The 16987-nt window shown below is 37.9% G+C and overlaps 1 protein-coding gene across 1 annotated transcript in view; it reads left to right on the forward strand.

Annotated features, from left to right (window-relative positions):
• SLC2A13 (solute carrier family 2 member 13) overlaps positions 1-16987 on the forward strand; it is a 263372-nt gene that overhangs the window by 53402 nt on the left and 192983 nt on the right. The window contains exon 3 of the mRNA XM_084877877.1: positions 9208-9416. Within this exon, the coding sequence (XP_084734003.1) occupies positions 9208-9416 (209 nt within the window). The remainder of the gene's footprint in view (positions 1-9207; positions 9417-16987) is intronic.

Below are 16987 nucleotides of genomic sequence, written 5' to 3' on the forward strand. Positions count from 1 at the left end.
TAAGAGTATCCTACCTTGAAGATAACGGTTATAAACCACAGACAGAATATAAGACACTGGCTAAGACACTGGAGAAGTCCAGCTCCAAGGATAGACACAACTGACAGGGATTTGATCTTTGAAGTGAGTGGCTCCTGGTGAGATCTACATTTATGGCTTTATCCCTGAGGGCAGCCCTCAACCCAATAAACTACAGTTTTTTTGATTTGTGGTGTCAGTGGCTAGAGTTTGTGGTGCCCAGAGCAGCTGGAATTTAGGAGTGGGGGGAGATCCGAGAAAAAAAATAATCCACAGAGAAGGAAGCCTCCAAATCTGAATATCAATTCACCACAAATGTTTTTCTGATTTCTGAACTATGAAAATAGGAGAGATTCCATGATGCCTGCAGAAAGTAACAGAAGATGGTAAAAGCTGAAAGATGTTATATCCTGCCCATAGGAAGAGTGACATTTTTGGACTTTGAAACGAGGTTAGAGGTTTCGGCAGCTTGAGCTTTCCAGTCAGACCCCAGAAGGACTTTGTTACATGACTAAGGATTTTTCCTGCAGACAAAACTGAGAGTCACACTAACCAAGTCTACAACCAAACCTTTACAAATTTAAGGTGACAGATAGGACAGTGTCAACATTCTTCAGAAAAAGAGAAGACAAGCTAGGATCTCTATATTTTATCATTCTCAATACACAGAACACACACACACACACACACACACACACACACACACTTATTAGGCAGTGTGAATCACAGAAAATGTGATCCATAAGTAAAATAAAAATTGTCAATATAGACAGACCTTCAGGGGATACAGACGTTGGAATTATCAAAATACTTGAAAACACCTCCTTTAAATGTGTTCAGGACTTAAGGTAAATGGTAGTCACATAGAGTAATCAGCTGGGGAATCTCAGAGAAATGCAAACTATATATATAAAGAACCAAATGAAAATTCTCAACTGAAAGTATATCATTTGGAATTAGATTTAAAAATTTAAAAAGTCACTGGATGGGTTTATCATCAAATTAAAGATGACAGAAAACAGGATCTAGAAACTTGAAGACAGACCTATAGAAATCACGTAATCTGAAAGAGAAAATAGTAAGGTGGGGAAGAAATAGTGGCCTACAGTATAATATTGAGTCATTATATATATATATATATATATATATATATATATATATATATATAATTAATACCAAGTAGTGTAATATACTTGTAACTAGAAAAATTAGTAAAATTTATTATGATTGATTAAATTGATCAAGAAAAATGATAGAGACTAAATGATCACTATTAGGAGTAAAACAGAGTACATAATTTCTTTGGACTTATAAAGATAATGAGGGAACACTTTGAACAATATTATGCCCATAAATTCAACAACTTGGAGTGGGCATATTGGGGTGAAAATCAGAACTTATCAAAAAATGACAAAACACAAAATTGAATATTTGTATGTCTCTGTATTATTAAACAAATTGAATCATCATTATTAGTAGTCACCTACTTGCAAAACAAACTTCAGGCCGAGATACTTTTATTAGTGAATTCTGTAAGACATTTATGGAAGAAATAACTCAAAGTTTAAACAAAAGCTTTAAGAAAATGGAGGTGGAAGGAATATTTTCCAACTTGGTTGGTGAGGCCAATATAACTCTAATATGTCCTAAGTTCTTATAAGAAAAGAAAATTCTAGGCAGTGTCTGAAAGTATTCTTAACAAAATATCAGTAAAATTGATCCCAGTAAGATAAAAGGATAATAAATCATAACCAGGTCAGTTTCTTTTTAGAAAGGTTGGATTAGCATAAGAAATTCATGTAAGTCACCATGTTGAAATTATTCAAAGGAGGTAAACTGATATAATCATCTGACTATATGCAGAGAAAACATTTCACAGACTAATACTGATTTATGGTTAAACCTTCCAACAAAGTAGAAGAGCACTTTTTTTTAAAATAAAATATATTTTATTGATTTTTTACAGAGAGGAAGGGAGAGGGACAGAGAGTTAGAAACATTGATGAGAGAGAAACGTCAATCAGCTGACTCCTGCACGGGGGATGTGCCCACAACCAAGGTACATGCCCTTGACCGGAATCGAACCTGGGACCTTTCAGTCCGCAGGCCGACACTCTGTCCACTGAGCCAAACCGGTTTCAGCAGAAGAGCACTTTCTTAAATCAAAGAAAGTGCTCTTCTGCTGAAGAGCACTGTTTGGACATGTACAAAAACCCCCCAAAAACCCTGCAGCCAATTCTATATTCAGTGTGAAAGCCTGCGTGTTTTCCTTTATGACCAGTTACAAGGCAGAGATGCCCACTGTCACCATTTATATTCATCCAGAGGGACAAGATGACTCTAAAATTTTTACTCAAAAACAAAAGATCTAGAATTGCCTAAACCATCTTGAAGACCAAAGGTGGAGGACTCAAGTGTCCGATTACAAGACTTACTATAAAGGTTACATAATTAAGACAGTTTGGTGAGATAGAGAAAATAAATCAGTGAAATAGAAGGAACAACATGGATAAAATCTTTAAAGTGTTATGATTGAAAGAATGTAGAAACAAAAGAGTAGAATGTCCATGGTTCCATATGAAGTTCATCCATATGCAAAAGGAGCCGTGTGGGCAGAAATGTGGTCACTGCTTGTCCATGGCAATGAGGAGTGACTGGAGAGCGGGTTTTAAGGGAACTCTCTGACATTGTGGAAATGTTCTCTTTTGTGATTGGGATGATAGTTACAAGGTGTACATTTTTCTCAACTCATAGAATTGGAACCTTGGGTCTCTTCATTTTATTGTATGCAAATTTTACCTAAAAGTTAATTTTATATTGGCTCCTTCCATTATATTCCTTTTCTGCCTTTTAGTGAATGATTTATATATTATTTCTACCATGATATTTTTTCTATTAGCCTTTGTTGAAATAACTTCTCCCCTTATTCTTACATATATGCCTAAACCTCAGTCATAGCAATTAAACAATTCTGTTTTGTTTGATAATTACTGGAGAATAGGCTCTTTGATGCAAGGGATACTGCTGATCATTACTATATCTTCATAATCCCGAGCCTAGAACTTTGCACATGGAGGATTCTTGAAGTTTAAAAAAAGAGGATACGTGTGTTGGCATGGTTGAGCACTATTTTCACCACTAGTATTGTGAATTTTGTTCAGGTCAATGCATTTGTCATGTTATTTAAAATATCTGCCTAATATCTGTGTAAAATGCATTCAGTTTGTCTCAGTAGTATCACCTCTCATTCTGTCAAAGCAACTATACCTGTTATTTCTACTATAATCACAAAACTCTTAAGTAACCTTGGCCATACCATCTACTTTATATATTGCTATCACACTACTTAAGGGTTTTTCCCATAGCTATGTAGATGGTTACTATTTTCTTATGTTTACATATCTGGCGATGAATGCTTTTACAGCTTACACCGAAATATTCACTGGGTAACACAAAAGTTGCTCATTTGCTGATCACATATCACCTGCTTACTTGAAGATTTCAACTGTGACATATTGATTTTTTCTCTTATGAATCTCCAGCTGTGATCTCATGTTTACTCTCTAGCTGCCATCAGATTATCAGGTGTATCAGTCCTCAGCGTTGATGTTCTACATGCGCCTTGATGGCAGAGAAAATTAGCTTGCAGCTGGGGGCCTCAATTTGGCAGTGTTTTCCTATTTTAATTTCTTACCTGTTAAAATGGAGTTGTGCATCATGAACTGAAATTGAAAAATACGTTATCAAATGAATTGTTGTAACTATAGCCGTGGGCTAAATTCAGTGGTCTCTTTTTGCGTCTAAAGCATTTGCATTAAGTAGAAACATACTACATAAATCATAATTTATGTTTGGGGCCCATCGTCTATAGATATCTTGTATAATGATAACCATCTTTTCTAAATTCAAGAATAGATATATTTTAGTAAACTCATCACTCATGTGATTATTTCTTAAGAAGCATATGAAGAAAACTCAAAATCCATAGGAACTTTGAACAAGGAAGTCAGGTAGCTCTAGTTATAGGGCCAATGTTCTTGGATGTGTTTTGATGAAGCGGTTGGATTATGCCTTTTTTTTTTTTAAGGGGAAAATGTTTCACTGTCTTGAATAGGATATAATGATAAATATCCTTGGAGAGTTCCAGCTTGGGGGATGTTTTTGGATTGACACAGCATGACACTATCTTTGATTATGTTTATTCATGATGCTCAATGATTAGCTTGGAGTTTGGTACTTAATATACATTCAGAAATTGTTTGTGGGTATACAGCTCAGAAAGAACACAGAACAGATAGCTTTAGCTTTCCAAGCAAACAAAGTATATATTCTTTAGGTAACTGATTCTAATTGTAGACCTTTTCATTTTCAGTAAACTGTTTCTGGGGGGGAAAAAGGTTTAGAGTTTATTTTGTTTTATTTATTTATTTATTTATTTTTAATTTAAAAAATATATATATTATTGATTTTTACAGAGAGGAAGAGAGAGGGATAGAGAGTTAGAAACATCGATGCGAGAGAAACATTGATCAGCTGCCTCTTGCATACTCTCTACTGGGGATGTGTCTGCAACCAAGGTACATGCCCTTGACCGAAATCGAACCCGGGACCTTTCAGTCCGCAGGCCGATGCTCTATCCACTGAGCTAAACCGGTTTCGGCTAGAGTTTATTTTATAATTAACAAGTGAGAGGATGCCAATTTGAAACTGTAGAGTTTTGAAGAGTAAAAATAGGATCTTAATATATGTACTCTTCTAATTTATTTGAGCTATTCAGGATGGGCAAGCATGAAAATGATTTATAAATCAATAATAGATATAAACAGGTGTTAGCTAGAAGACAGAGGGTGGGAATAAAGCTATTGGAAGTACAGAGACAGGTTTGTTATTTGATTTTGTTTTCAGTTTATTATGACCCTATTGGGTGTTAGAGAAGACTGCTAAATACCCTCATTGTACTGTAAAGTGTTAGTTTCATTGCTAGTCTCAGTGGTATTTTTGCTACAGCCAACCTGCTTCCCCTTCTTGTCAGCTTGGAGTGCTCTTTCGCCTCCAGGAGGCAAATGGCTTTTGCCTAAGGTGTGGACTTTGAATGCTTATTGGTAACTTTCGTCCCATGGGTGTTCTAATCACTCAGGTCTCAGCCCTGATTGCACATTAGCAGCCCCCCCCCCCCCCCCCCCCCCCCCCGAGAGCATTGAATAAAATAGAGGACTGGAGCTCCAGCCAATTAATCAAAATTCCTCGTTGGGTGGAGCCTGGATATTACTGTGTTTTAAAAGCTCTCTGGGTGATTGTAATATGAAGCCAAGGTTTAGAGCCATTGATTTTTAATAATAATGAGATTCCCCCATATCAGTAGGGGACTGCTTGTTTGCTTGGGGAGTGACTGCCCTGGTTTATCAGTGTACTCTTTGTCATGTCAGTTTATGCACTATCCTTCATCTGGTCCTGAGTTCCTTGGATGTAGGGCACTGGTGGTGTGTCCCTAATACTGCCTTAACTAAGTCCGTAGAGTTCCTACTCTTTCGGTGGCATGATAAAGTTCTTGTCAATGCTACAGCAAAGCAAACTCTTATTTATCTGCAATCTGCACATCATCAGAGGGATGGTTTTTCCTCAAGAAAGAGATTGGTTAGTTCTACCTGTCAAAAGTCTGAGTGCATGGTAGAGGCGAGATAGACAAGTTGCACTGAATTGAGTCAGGGAGGTGAAAACATTTTTTTGCTGAGCATCTTCTCCATTTTAGGTACTAACTGAGTGATTTCTCCTAATTACCCAGATGTTCTATGAAATAAACACTATCGCCTGTTCACTGAAATGTTAAATAATTTGGATAGGGGTTGTGGTTAGAATGCCCAAAGCTGAAGTGTGACCTACGTGTGTTCCTCTGGTCTCTCAAACCACAGCCACCCCCTTTCCCCCACCCATCCTATTTGGTCTTTACAAAGCAATGGAAATGTTTTCCTATCAAATGTCTTTAGGAGCATGTTTGTTGTGTTTGGGGTAATATATCAGGTGTCCTACCAAAAATATCTTTACCATGAAAGGTAATCAAAATACAGTAAAAATAAGTTTCTTTAGAAACATTAGGATGTAAAGGCATAAAACATGTTTTATCTTGAGTAGTCTCTGGAATCAGGCCTTAAAATCCTTAAAGATTGGCAGCAAGGTGCAAGTTCCTTTTCCCCATCCTAGCATTAGCGAATGGAATTGTAAATTTCAAACCTAGACTCTTGACACTTAACAGATCTCGAATGCAGAAGAGCTAAACTATTCTGTCTTCTGTAGCTTGCTTAAGAAACATAAATTTTGCATCTATCCATAGCTCATGGACATACACAGTAAGTAATGTGGTATAGGCCTAGGAGGGGCAGGGCAAGGGCAGGGGCAGAGGCTGAAGGTAGGCAAAGGAGGGAGAACATCTGTAATACTGTCTACAATTTAAAACACACACACATGTAAAACAACACAGGCTAGCCCTGGCTGGGTGGGTTAGTAGATTAGAATGTCATCCTATACACTGAAAGATTTTGGTGCACCTAGTTTGCAGGTTCAGTTCCTGGAGGCAGCTGATTGATATTTTTCTCTCTTCTCCCCTTCCTCTCTAAAAAGCAATAGAAACATATCCTAGGGTGAGGATTCAAAACAAAACAAAACAAAACAAAACAAAACATAGGCTAGCTAATATGTATGTTTGCATTTCTCTTTACTTTTTGTCTTTTCCCTTTGTTTTTTTCTTTTTGGTTTTAAAAATACCATGTTCTAGGTTTTAATAGTGAGTAGTAAAAGTGCTATGTGTGAGCATCTTTGGGCCTGAAAATGATTCAATTTCTATATTCATTTCAAGTGCTCCTTGAATTTATCACTGATGGGAGTGTGGGGGACAGAAGAAAATATTGTAAAAGGGGCAGAGAAACAAAGCATACAGGCTTTCATTTTTAGGACTTTTAGAATTTCATAATCCAGTATATTTGGTGTTTACCTTTTTATTGCTTTTCTTTTAAATAATTGGCAGTACAATTTTGTATAGCTTTTTCTTTAAGGGATTACAACCAAATAGAAATTTCATTCCTTTCCCGCAGTGATTTTCAACCCTTTTTCATCTCATGGCACACACAAACTAATTACTACACTTCTGCAGTACACCAAAAGTATACATTTTGCTGATCCGAAAAAAAAAGAAAAGTATAATTTGATTCATTCACACAGGATGGCTATTGTGTTGGCTGTTGTCATTTTTTTTTTTCAATTTGATAATATTAAGGAAAAGGAGTCAGTGCCCCTGACTAAATAGTCAGGTAATTGTACGTTTTAAAAATGCTTGAGGCACACCTTTTGAAAATCGCTGTCTTACAGCAATAAAAGCTATGTTTAAGTGGCAGATTTGGTATACCAAGTTAACATTTTAAGGGGAAGAGGCCATACGTATGCATTTGTTGAAACTGATCTCTCTTACTCTCATCTGAAGATTCTTAGTTGAAGCCTTCTTTAGATGAGCCATCCTCAGAAGGGAAGGTCTCACCGTCTCTAGCATAACAAATGGTTTCCTGGGAAGGGATTACTGTGCAAGTAAGTTTACAGAGCTCCATGGTCCTGAAGAGATTGCTATGTACGTGTGAAGCCCAGTTATTTTCTGTTTAGTTAATATAGGAAGTTGAGATATATAAACTGTATAAAATGAGTTACAAACTGGTTTTGTATCATTTTGTAAAACATTCACTGAGTTTTTACTGTGTTCAAGATACCTGATTAGGTGCGGAGCTGAATACAAAGTAAAATATGCAATCAGGTGGGTCAGGTAAATAATTTATTACGGTACAAGGCACAGGGACATAAATTGAGGTTAAGACACTGTGTTCGAGGGTGGGCAGAGGAAGGAGGAGTGATTCAGTAAATATCACAGCCCTTGCCTTAAAATATAAAACCCTGGTAATAGGATTTCTTTTCATACTGGAGGCCAAGTGATTCACTTATCAGTCATTCATAAATGCTTTGTTTACTTTCCAAATCTTGGTTAATTTTGCTGTTTCCGTATATGGTTTGAGCTACTGTTCGGAGTAGGAGTTGTTCCTAACATAATGTGACAATTGTACTTTTTCTGCGCTGTGTATGAATTAAAATGAAATTGCTTAAAAAGTGATGGACTTCTCCACAAGATATGTATCTGGAGCCTCCAAGGTGGCCGTGCTTTGGGTTTCACATAGCTGAGAAGCCAGATTGGCTTTCAAAGGGTATAGAGTCAGGCGATACCCTGTGAGCATGATTGTTAGGTAATTGGACTTGGCCTTCTGAGCTCCCCCATTATGAATCTGCCGGGGAACCTACCCAGGGAATTTGGATTAACTGAATACAGCCCGGTGTCCTAGATTCATAGACGTTTTCATTTGAGAGAGACCTTGGAGTTTACCTAACCTAACCCCTCAGTTCAGGAGATCGGTCTGATGGTCAGAATAACTTGGAGAGAGCTTTGATATTGATGGACTCATGTTCTTATTTTTGTTATTTTTCTGATGGATTTAAAATTGTATTTTATTTCCTACATAGAATTGTGCCAGCCATTAAGGACAGACATTTGAAAAAGATGACATGTAGCTTAAAACAACATGAGCAGGATTTTTTTTTTTTTTTTTTTTTTTTTGCATTTCTATCATTTTAATACTGATTATTGGCTTCCAACCATCTTTTTTCCCCTATTAGCTTCTACTCCTTAGTTAATGAGGGTCAACATGATGCTTGATGACAAAATGAAATCATAACTAATCATTCACAGAGCAGAAATAACTAAATAAATAAATTTGGGCATTTTATTGAAAAGTATATCTTTTAAACGAGTAGAGAGTTTTGTCTTAATCCCATTTTATATTGTAGAATACAAATCTCTATATCTTAGTATTGGGTAAGGATGGTGAATATGGTGTTTTGTTGCATGATGTGTTGGGGTCAAAATGCATATACACAATCTTTGTGACTTTTGCCCATTCTTTTTCACTGTAATTTGTATGAGAGAAGAGCCAGACTTTCCTCGTTTTTCATTTTCTCACTAAAGCACAAAAATATTATTTTTTCTGGTTTTGCATAGATATAATAAAAAGAAAATAATTATCACTATTTTCACATTATATACTGTTCCCAATGTGGTGCTAATAAGACCAAGCTTTACAATACTATGTGGGTTTTTTATTGCAGGTACATGTTGGGACTTGCAGCAATTCCAGCAGTCATACAGTTTTTTGGCTTCCTCTTTTTGCCTGAAAGCCCACGATGGCTCATTCAGAAAGGACAGACTCAGAAGGCTCGTAGAATTTTGTCTCAGATGAGAGGCAATCAGACCATTGATGAAGAATATGATAGCATCAAAAACAACATTGAAGAAGAGGAAAAAGAGGTTGGTTCAGGTATGTGGATTTTGTACTTACATGAATTTTAAAACCACACAGTGGTTTTATTTTGAAATTATATTTTACTATTATTTAATATCTTTAAGTTATATAGTGGTATTATATGTATAACAAAAAATACATTTTATTTTTTATAGCAATATAATCTATAATAATAAAAGGGTAATATGCTACTTGGACCAGACTTCATTCCAGACGTCCTTCTGGGATGAAGCCGGGGCTGGAGGGAAGCTCAGATCCCAGGTGCCTGCTGGCCGCCAGAGGGAAGCCCCACCCACCACAATCCATCCAGTCTGTTGAAGCCATGGCGGCTTGCCTCGGTCCCTACAGCCATGCTTCATCTGGAAGGTCATCTGGAAGGATGTCCATCTAATTAGCATATTAGAGTCCACATATTAGTACCACTGCTTTTTATCCACTCATCTGCTGATGGGCACTCGGTTGTTTCCATATCTTGTAAATAATTCTGCTATGAACATAGGGGTACATACATTCTCTCTGATTGGTATTTTGGGATTCTTAGGATGCATTCTCAAGAAGTGGAATCACTGGGTCAAAAGCAGTTCCCTTTTTAATTTTTTGAGGAAGCTCCATACTCTTTTTCCACAGTGGCTGCACCAGTCTGCATTCCCACCAGCAGTGCACTAGTGTTCCCTTTTCTCCACATCCTTTCCAGCACTTATTTGTTGATTTATTGATAATAGACATACCTGATAGGTATGAGGTGATATCTTGTTGTAGTTTTAGTTTGCATATCTTGGATAATTAGTGACCATTAGCAATTTTTCATGTCTGTTGGCCATGTGTATGCCCTCTTCGGAGAGCTGTCTATTCAGATCCATTGCCCATTTTTTATTGGATTGTTTGTCTTCCTGGTGTTGAGTTGTGAAAGTTCTTTATATATTTTTGACATTAACCCCTTATCAGATGTACATTGGTGCATATGTTCTCCTATACAGTGGGTAATCTTTTCATTTTTTTAATGATTTCTTTTGCTGTGAAGAAGCTTTTTATCTTGATGTAGTCTCATTTATCTTTTCCTAAGTTTCCCTTACCCTTGGAGACATATCTGCAAAAATATCACTGTAAGGGACATCTGAGATTTTATGGTTTTGTGACTTACATCTAAGTCTTTTATGCATTTTTAGTTTATTTTTATGTATGGAGTAAGATGGTGGTGTAGTTTCATTTTTTTGTATGTGCCTGTCCATTTTTCCCAATACCATTTATCGAAGAAACTGTCTTTACTTTATTGTATGCTCTTGCCTCCTTTGTCAAGTATTAATTGAGTGTAATGGCTTGGGTCGATTTCAGGGTTCTCTGTGTTGTTCCATTGGTCTATATGTTCTTATGCCAATACCAGGCTGTTTTGATTACAGGGGCCTTGTAGTATAGTTTGATATATGTTATTATGATCCCTCTTACTTTGTTCTTCTTTCTTAAGATTGTTGTGGCTATTTTGAGTCTTTTTGGTTCCATATACATTTTTGGAATATTTTCTTCTAGATCTGTGAAATATGCTCTTGCTATTTTAATGCAAGTTACATTGAATCTATAGATTGCTTTTGGTAGCATGAACATTATAATGATGTTAATTCTTCCAATCCATCCATGAACATGGTATATGCTTCCACGTATTTGTATCTTCCTTAATTTATTTCTTCAGTGTCCAATAGTTTTCAATGTACAGGTCTTTTGTCTCCTTGGTTATAAGTTTATTCCTAGGTACCCCTTATTTTTATTGTTTTTGCAAGAGTAAATGTGATTGTTTTCTTAGTTTCTCTTTCTTATAGTTCATTATTGGTGTATAAAAATTCCATTGATTCTGGGTCTGATTTTGTATTCTGCAACTTTGCTGAATTCATTTATTAGATCTAATAGTTTTTGGTGGATTCTTTAGGGTTTTCTATATATAGTATCATATCCTATTTAAATAATGACAGTTTTACTTTCTCCTTTCTAATTTGGATGCCTTTTATTTCTTCTTCTTGCCTTTCCACTGTGGCTAGAATTTCCAGTACTGTGCTAAATAAGTGGTAAAAGCAGACATCCCTCTCTTGCTCCATATTTTAAGGAAAAGGCTCTTAGTTTTTGTCCACTGAGCACGTTTGTTTTATATATAAAGGCATATATACATTATTGCCTCCATATTAACTAAAAAGTTATGTGAACTGTTCAAATAAATCATTTAAGTAAAATTAAATATTTACATATAAGTCATATTAATTTTCATGCTAATTTTATAAGAATAAAAATAGATTCAGATATTAGTTTGGGAATCATTTTGTGTTTTCCTTTTTATGTTTAGTTAACCATCTAATTTAATGATGAGAGCCATCAATATATATCAGCATACATTAACTACTAGATCTAATAAATGAATTCAGCAAAGTTGCAGAATTGGCTTGACTTAACTTTATGTATATAAAGTATAATAATGTGATGTGGTTACTTTCTTGCTCAGACCAAAGCCCCAACTAATTGTGAGTCCATTCTAGGTGAAGGTTATTTTTAACTGTTCAGACCAGGGATTTACAGAATTCTCAGGTAGGATCCATAATCCTGACAGGCTGCTTTACAGGATACAAATGGTAGGAAAAGGTAGATATGTTAAAGTACATATTTTCAAAACCAGCTTGTTGGATTCACATTTTCCAAAAGTGTTTTATTTTCCCCTTTGCCTTTACAGTAATTGGTAGCTTAAATGAAGATGCTGACCTATATTACTGTATTATTTTCTTATATCTGAAAAAATGCCAGACACACTCACCTTTGCTGATATTGCTGATATGTGTTTGCTCACTCCCTTTTTCTGTGATTTTTGATGGAGCTGAAGGTTGTGCTTTCTTGAAATAATAGAACGAACACTGCTGTGTTAGCCACACCTGGCTTGACTTAACTTTATGGATATAAAAGTATAATAGTGTGATGTGATAACTTTCTTGCTCAGACCAAAGCCCCAACTAATTGTGAGCCCATTCTAGGTGAAGGTTATTTTTAACCGTTTCAGACCATATACTACGTGCCTGGCATTCTCAGCCTTTGCAACTATGTTTTTAAGACATATTTTTATTTATTTCAGAGTAGAGGGGAAAGGGAGAGAGAGATAAAAATATCAATGATGAGAGAAAATCATTGATTGACTCTTGGGATCAAGCCTACAATCTGGGCATGTGCCCTTGACCAGAATTGAACCTGCCACCCTTCAGTCCCCAGGCTGCTGCTCTGTCCACTGAGCCAAACCGGTTAGGGCTAGTGCAACTATTAAAGAGAATTTTGCTTTAACAAGAAATATACTTTTGCAGAATGCAACATTGTTTTAATTTTTAAAGTGTGATTTTTAAGTCTATTTAAATTACAAATTGCTCCTTTTATGCTCCTGTCTATGTTCCTCTCAGCGGTAGCTTGAATGAAATATGAGGGAGGCTGTTTTCATAGTAATCAGTGTATTTGAAACCCAATGGGCCGATAGTGTGGGAATTAAAAACTTTACAGTGTTAGGTCATTAATACTACTTAGAACAAAAGTTTTTATTAATTTATGTAAAAGCTAAGGAAACAATCTAATAAAAAAGCCTTCTTGTTTAACAGGGGGAGTACCATTAATGTTATTGCAAAGCACTGAGCCTGTGCCTTCATTTTGACTACTTAAATATTAGTCTGACTGTCTAGCTATGCACTGTTTACAACACAAACTGTGTGAGTTCCATGACTATTTGAATGTATCATCAAATGGATTCTCTTAGAAACCTGAGTTACAATACAATTGCAATTACCTGCATCTGCTTTAGTTTTTTTAATATATTTTATTGATTTTTTACAGAGAGGAAGAGAGAGGGATAGATAGTTAGAAACATCGATGACAGAGAATCATCGGTCAGCTGCCTCTTGCATACCCCCTACTGGGGATGTGCCCGCAACCAAGGTACAAGCCCTTGACCGGAATCGAATCCGGGACCCTTCAGTCCGCAGGCCGTCGTTCTATCCACTGAGCCAAACCGGTTTCAGCTGCTTTAGTTTTTTTTTTTTTTTTTGAGAAGTCTTTGGGAGCTAAATAGGGCACTGTTTCTTGGGTGTAGATAAAATATGTATATGTCTAAGTGACCATCACAACAGAAGGGATAACCCAACAGGCTGCATGGGGCAACCAAGCCAGCAGGGGGGTTAGTGAGGGGTGACCAAAAGACCCAACAGGCTGTGTGGGAGGACCAGGCCAGAAGGGGGTGCAGTTGGAGTGACTAGGCTGGCGGAGGTGGGGGGGACGGGACATTGAGGGGCAACCATGCCAGTAGAGGGGGGCAGTGAGGGGTGACCAGGCCGGTCGGGTTGGGAGCAGTTGGGATCGACCAGGTTAGCAGGGGGAGCAGTTAAGGGTGACCAGGCCAGTGGGGGTGGGGTGGGAGGAGGCAGTTGGGGATGACCAGGCCAGCAGGGGGGGGGCAGTTAGGAGTGATCCGGCAGGCAGGTGAGCAGTTAGGAGCCAGAGGTCCAGGATTTTGAGAGGGATGTCCAACTGCTGGTTCAGGCCCGATCCCCAGGATTCTATGCACTGGGCCTCTAGTATTTAGCTGTTTATTTCCTGAGTTTGTTTTATATACCCATTTGGCACAGGTTTTTAAAAATTGTATTATCCATTGAATCCTGATAATAATTGTCTCATGAGTGGATAAGTTTTAAAGTTTGTAACTAATGGGATTAATAATTTATCCATTTGTGGATTTGTATTAGAGTTCTATCATCTTGCTTCATTTAAAAACCAATCTCATATTCTTTTTAAAAAGTATCAAATTAATAGCGTAGTGGCATGAATGCAGACAGACAGAAATGCAGTGTTACTTGGCACCAGTGACCGGGGGCCTTGCTCCTCTGTGTGGTAAGTCTGGCACAGAAAACCACGCCCTGCACAAGTGTGCATTCCTTCCAGCATTGTCATGCCCAGGAGCAAGGCTATGTCAGGTTCATTGGAAAACAGAGACTACTGTGGTTTGTGTTAAACTGGCAGGGTCCTGGCCTTTGGTCATTTACATTCAAAAATGATAAGCTAGATGGACAAACACACACGAAGAAACAGCTAACTTCGAAATAATAAAAATACCCTGGCTCAGGAGGACAGGTCAGCTATGGTGTTGGAGGGTTAGACAGTGACCTAGGTTATTTGGTCCCTGGATCCTGTGGGCTGATTCTGAGCCACGGCTCCAAGCCTGGGAACTACGGGCAGTGAGGGCGGCTGCCCCGGGAAGAACCTTGACCTACCTGGCCGCCGCAAAATACTCAGATATTCCAGGAGGTTAGAAAGAAGTTGATGACTAAGATCCCTGTGTCGTTTAGGGAGAGATGTGTTCTTATTAGACATGCTGGTTTATTTACCTGCTACCTGTGAGCTTCCAAATAGGTCTGATTCCCGATCAGTAAATCTCATCCTTCTCTGGAAGTTTCCGCAGGGTTTGAGACATGTGACTGTTATGATGCTTGCTGATGTGATCCTTTTGAAGGATTTTTTGTTGTTGTTGCTTGAGTTTAAATTTGATCCCTTTGAGGAAAATAGGCATAGCTATTCAAGTATGCACTTGCTAAACTAATTGTTTGGATGTGGGAGATGTCAGTGTACATGGCATTTAGTACTTACTTCTAGTTTCCAATCACACTGTGGGTTCCTCAGTGAGGATGGTGGCCGCTCTGGCCACGTCAGCAGCAGAGGTGAGGCTCACAGGCCCCGCTGTGGAAGGAGACTGGATTGGGATGCCCTCTCTTCTGCAGGTGGTATAGAGGTCAACCTGTGCAGCGTGCGATTTCTCCACTGTTGTTGGGGGGAATAAAAATAAAGGCAGTTAATGGGCAGAGAAGCGAGCAGTCGGTTTTCACATGTGTTTAACACTGTTTATACATCCCGTAGGACTAATAAAGTGAAACTAGGAGAAGCAACAGCTTGGTTTGCAAAGCCCCCCGGAGTGAGAGGCAGAGAAATGGAGAAGAGTGATGGCTCCTCCCCAAACTGGTCTCCCTAAAAGGATTTGCGGGGAGTTGCTGGGCTTCCGTTTCTTTTGAGGTTTGTAAGAAAAGAGAGCCAGATTATAGCTGTTTCACAGTCTGATTTTTTTTTTTTGAGTTTTAAAAGTGTCTGAGAAATGCCTGTTTGTTTTTAAATTTAGAAATACCATGTTGCAGACTTCATTCACACATAGTTATTGAGTGAAAATAGAGATGGGGATGATGTGGCAATGAAAAAGACAGACAAGGTTCTGGCCCATTCTGTTAGAAAGAGGCAAACACATGATATGAAAGAGGAACTAATTATCAGTAACTCAAATTGGGGTAATGTCTTTGAAGGAAACAAAGAGGGCAGTTACATTTACAGCAGGACGGAGGACGGGCTGCTCTCTGCGGGATAGTTAGCAAAGGCTTCTCTGAGGAGGTGAATTTGGTGGGTGGGGAAGAACCAGCAATGCAAAGAACTGAGGGAAGAGTGAGCCAGGCAGAGGGAACAGCAGGTGCACAATTCTATGGGCCATTAAGGGAACTAAATTTATTTTCTCAGAAATTTTGATAATAGTTATAAAGTGTACATGTACCAGCTTTTTAAGACATACCTTTTAAGTCTACTTACTTTTATTAATCCCATGTTGCCAAGACTAAGCTTTGAATTGGTAGGGATATGATTACTACTTTCAGAATCGAAAGCAAATTTGAGTACACAGTATATTCTTTCCGTCATGTTGTTGCTCACCTCTTATGGTTTGTCCTTCTAGTTTATTTCATCCATTGCCTAGATGACTAATAGAGTCATGATTTGTATGTACAATAGAAGAAGAAACCCGAGAGAGATCTAGGTTTTCCTTTAGGCAGTAATGTGCAAACATTTCCGCTTAGCTTCAAAGGTGCGTGGAGAGAGCCTTTTGGGGCCCTGGGTACCACCGCCAAAGGCAGCTGCCGCAAGCTCTGCATGTATGTGAACTTTTATGCTTTCTCTAGAAATGAACACAAGTGTCTATAGTGTTCTGTATCTGTTTCCTTGACTTGAAAAATGTTTCCCCCCCCCCTGAATATCTTCAGTGTTCATTTGTTGTTTTTATGTGTTCCGTCATGCTGTTATGTACATGCCCTGAGATACACATCCCTCATTTGGATAGATATTAAGTTACAGTGTTTGGAGTTTCTGCCCTGGGCGAATTCTTTAGGCCAGGTATTGAAAGTTGAGTCCGCCTATTTTACTAAAGAGAGATGGTCATCTTGTAATTTACTGGGCATGCAGAGCAGGGAGTCTTTGTCAGCAGCTTTAGTTCAAAACAGTTAGGAATCTTCTCCCACAACAAGGAAAGTAAAATCAATCAACCGAAGAGGTAGGCTTCTAGGCTTCTTCTCCAGACAATCTTAGGGAAGAATCTATAAATCAGTTGTGTATTCGTATGCTTTATAGCCCCTGGTTTGCTAGCACTCTCTTCAGTTTCCTTTTTTTTTTTAATACAAAAAAATGAGATATAATTGACACATGGCATTATATTAGGTTTGGGCGTACAACATAATTTTATATTTGTATATGCTGTGCAATGATCACCACAGTAAGTGTAGTTA

This window comes from Pipistrellus hanaki (assembly GCF_964339955.1).
Source record: "Pipistrellus hanaki genome assembly, chromosome: 3".
NCBI classification, from domain to species: Eukaryota; Metazoa; Chordata; class Mammalia; order Chiroptera; family Vespertilionidae; genus Pipistrellus; species Pipistrellus hanaki.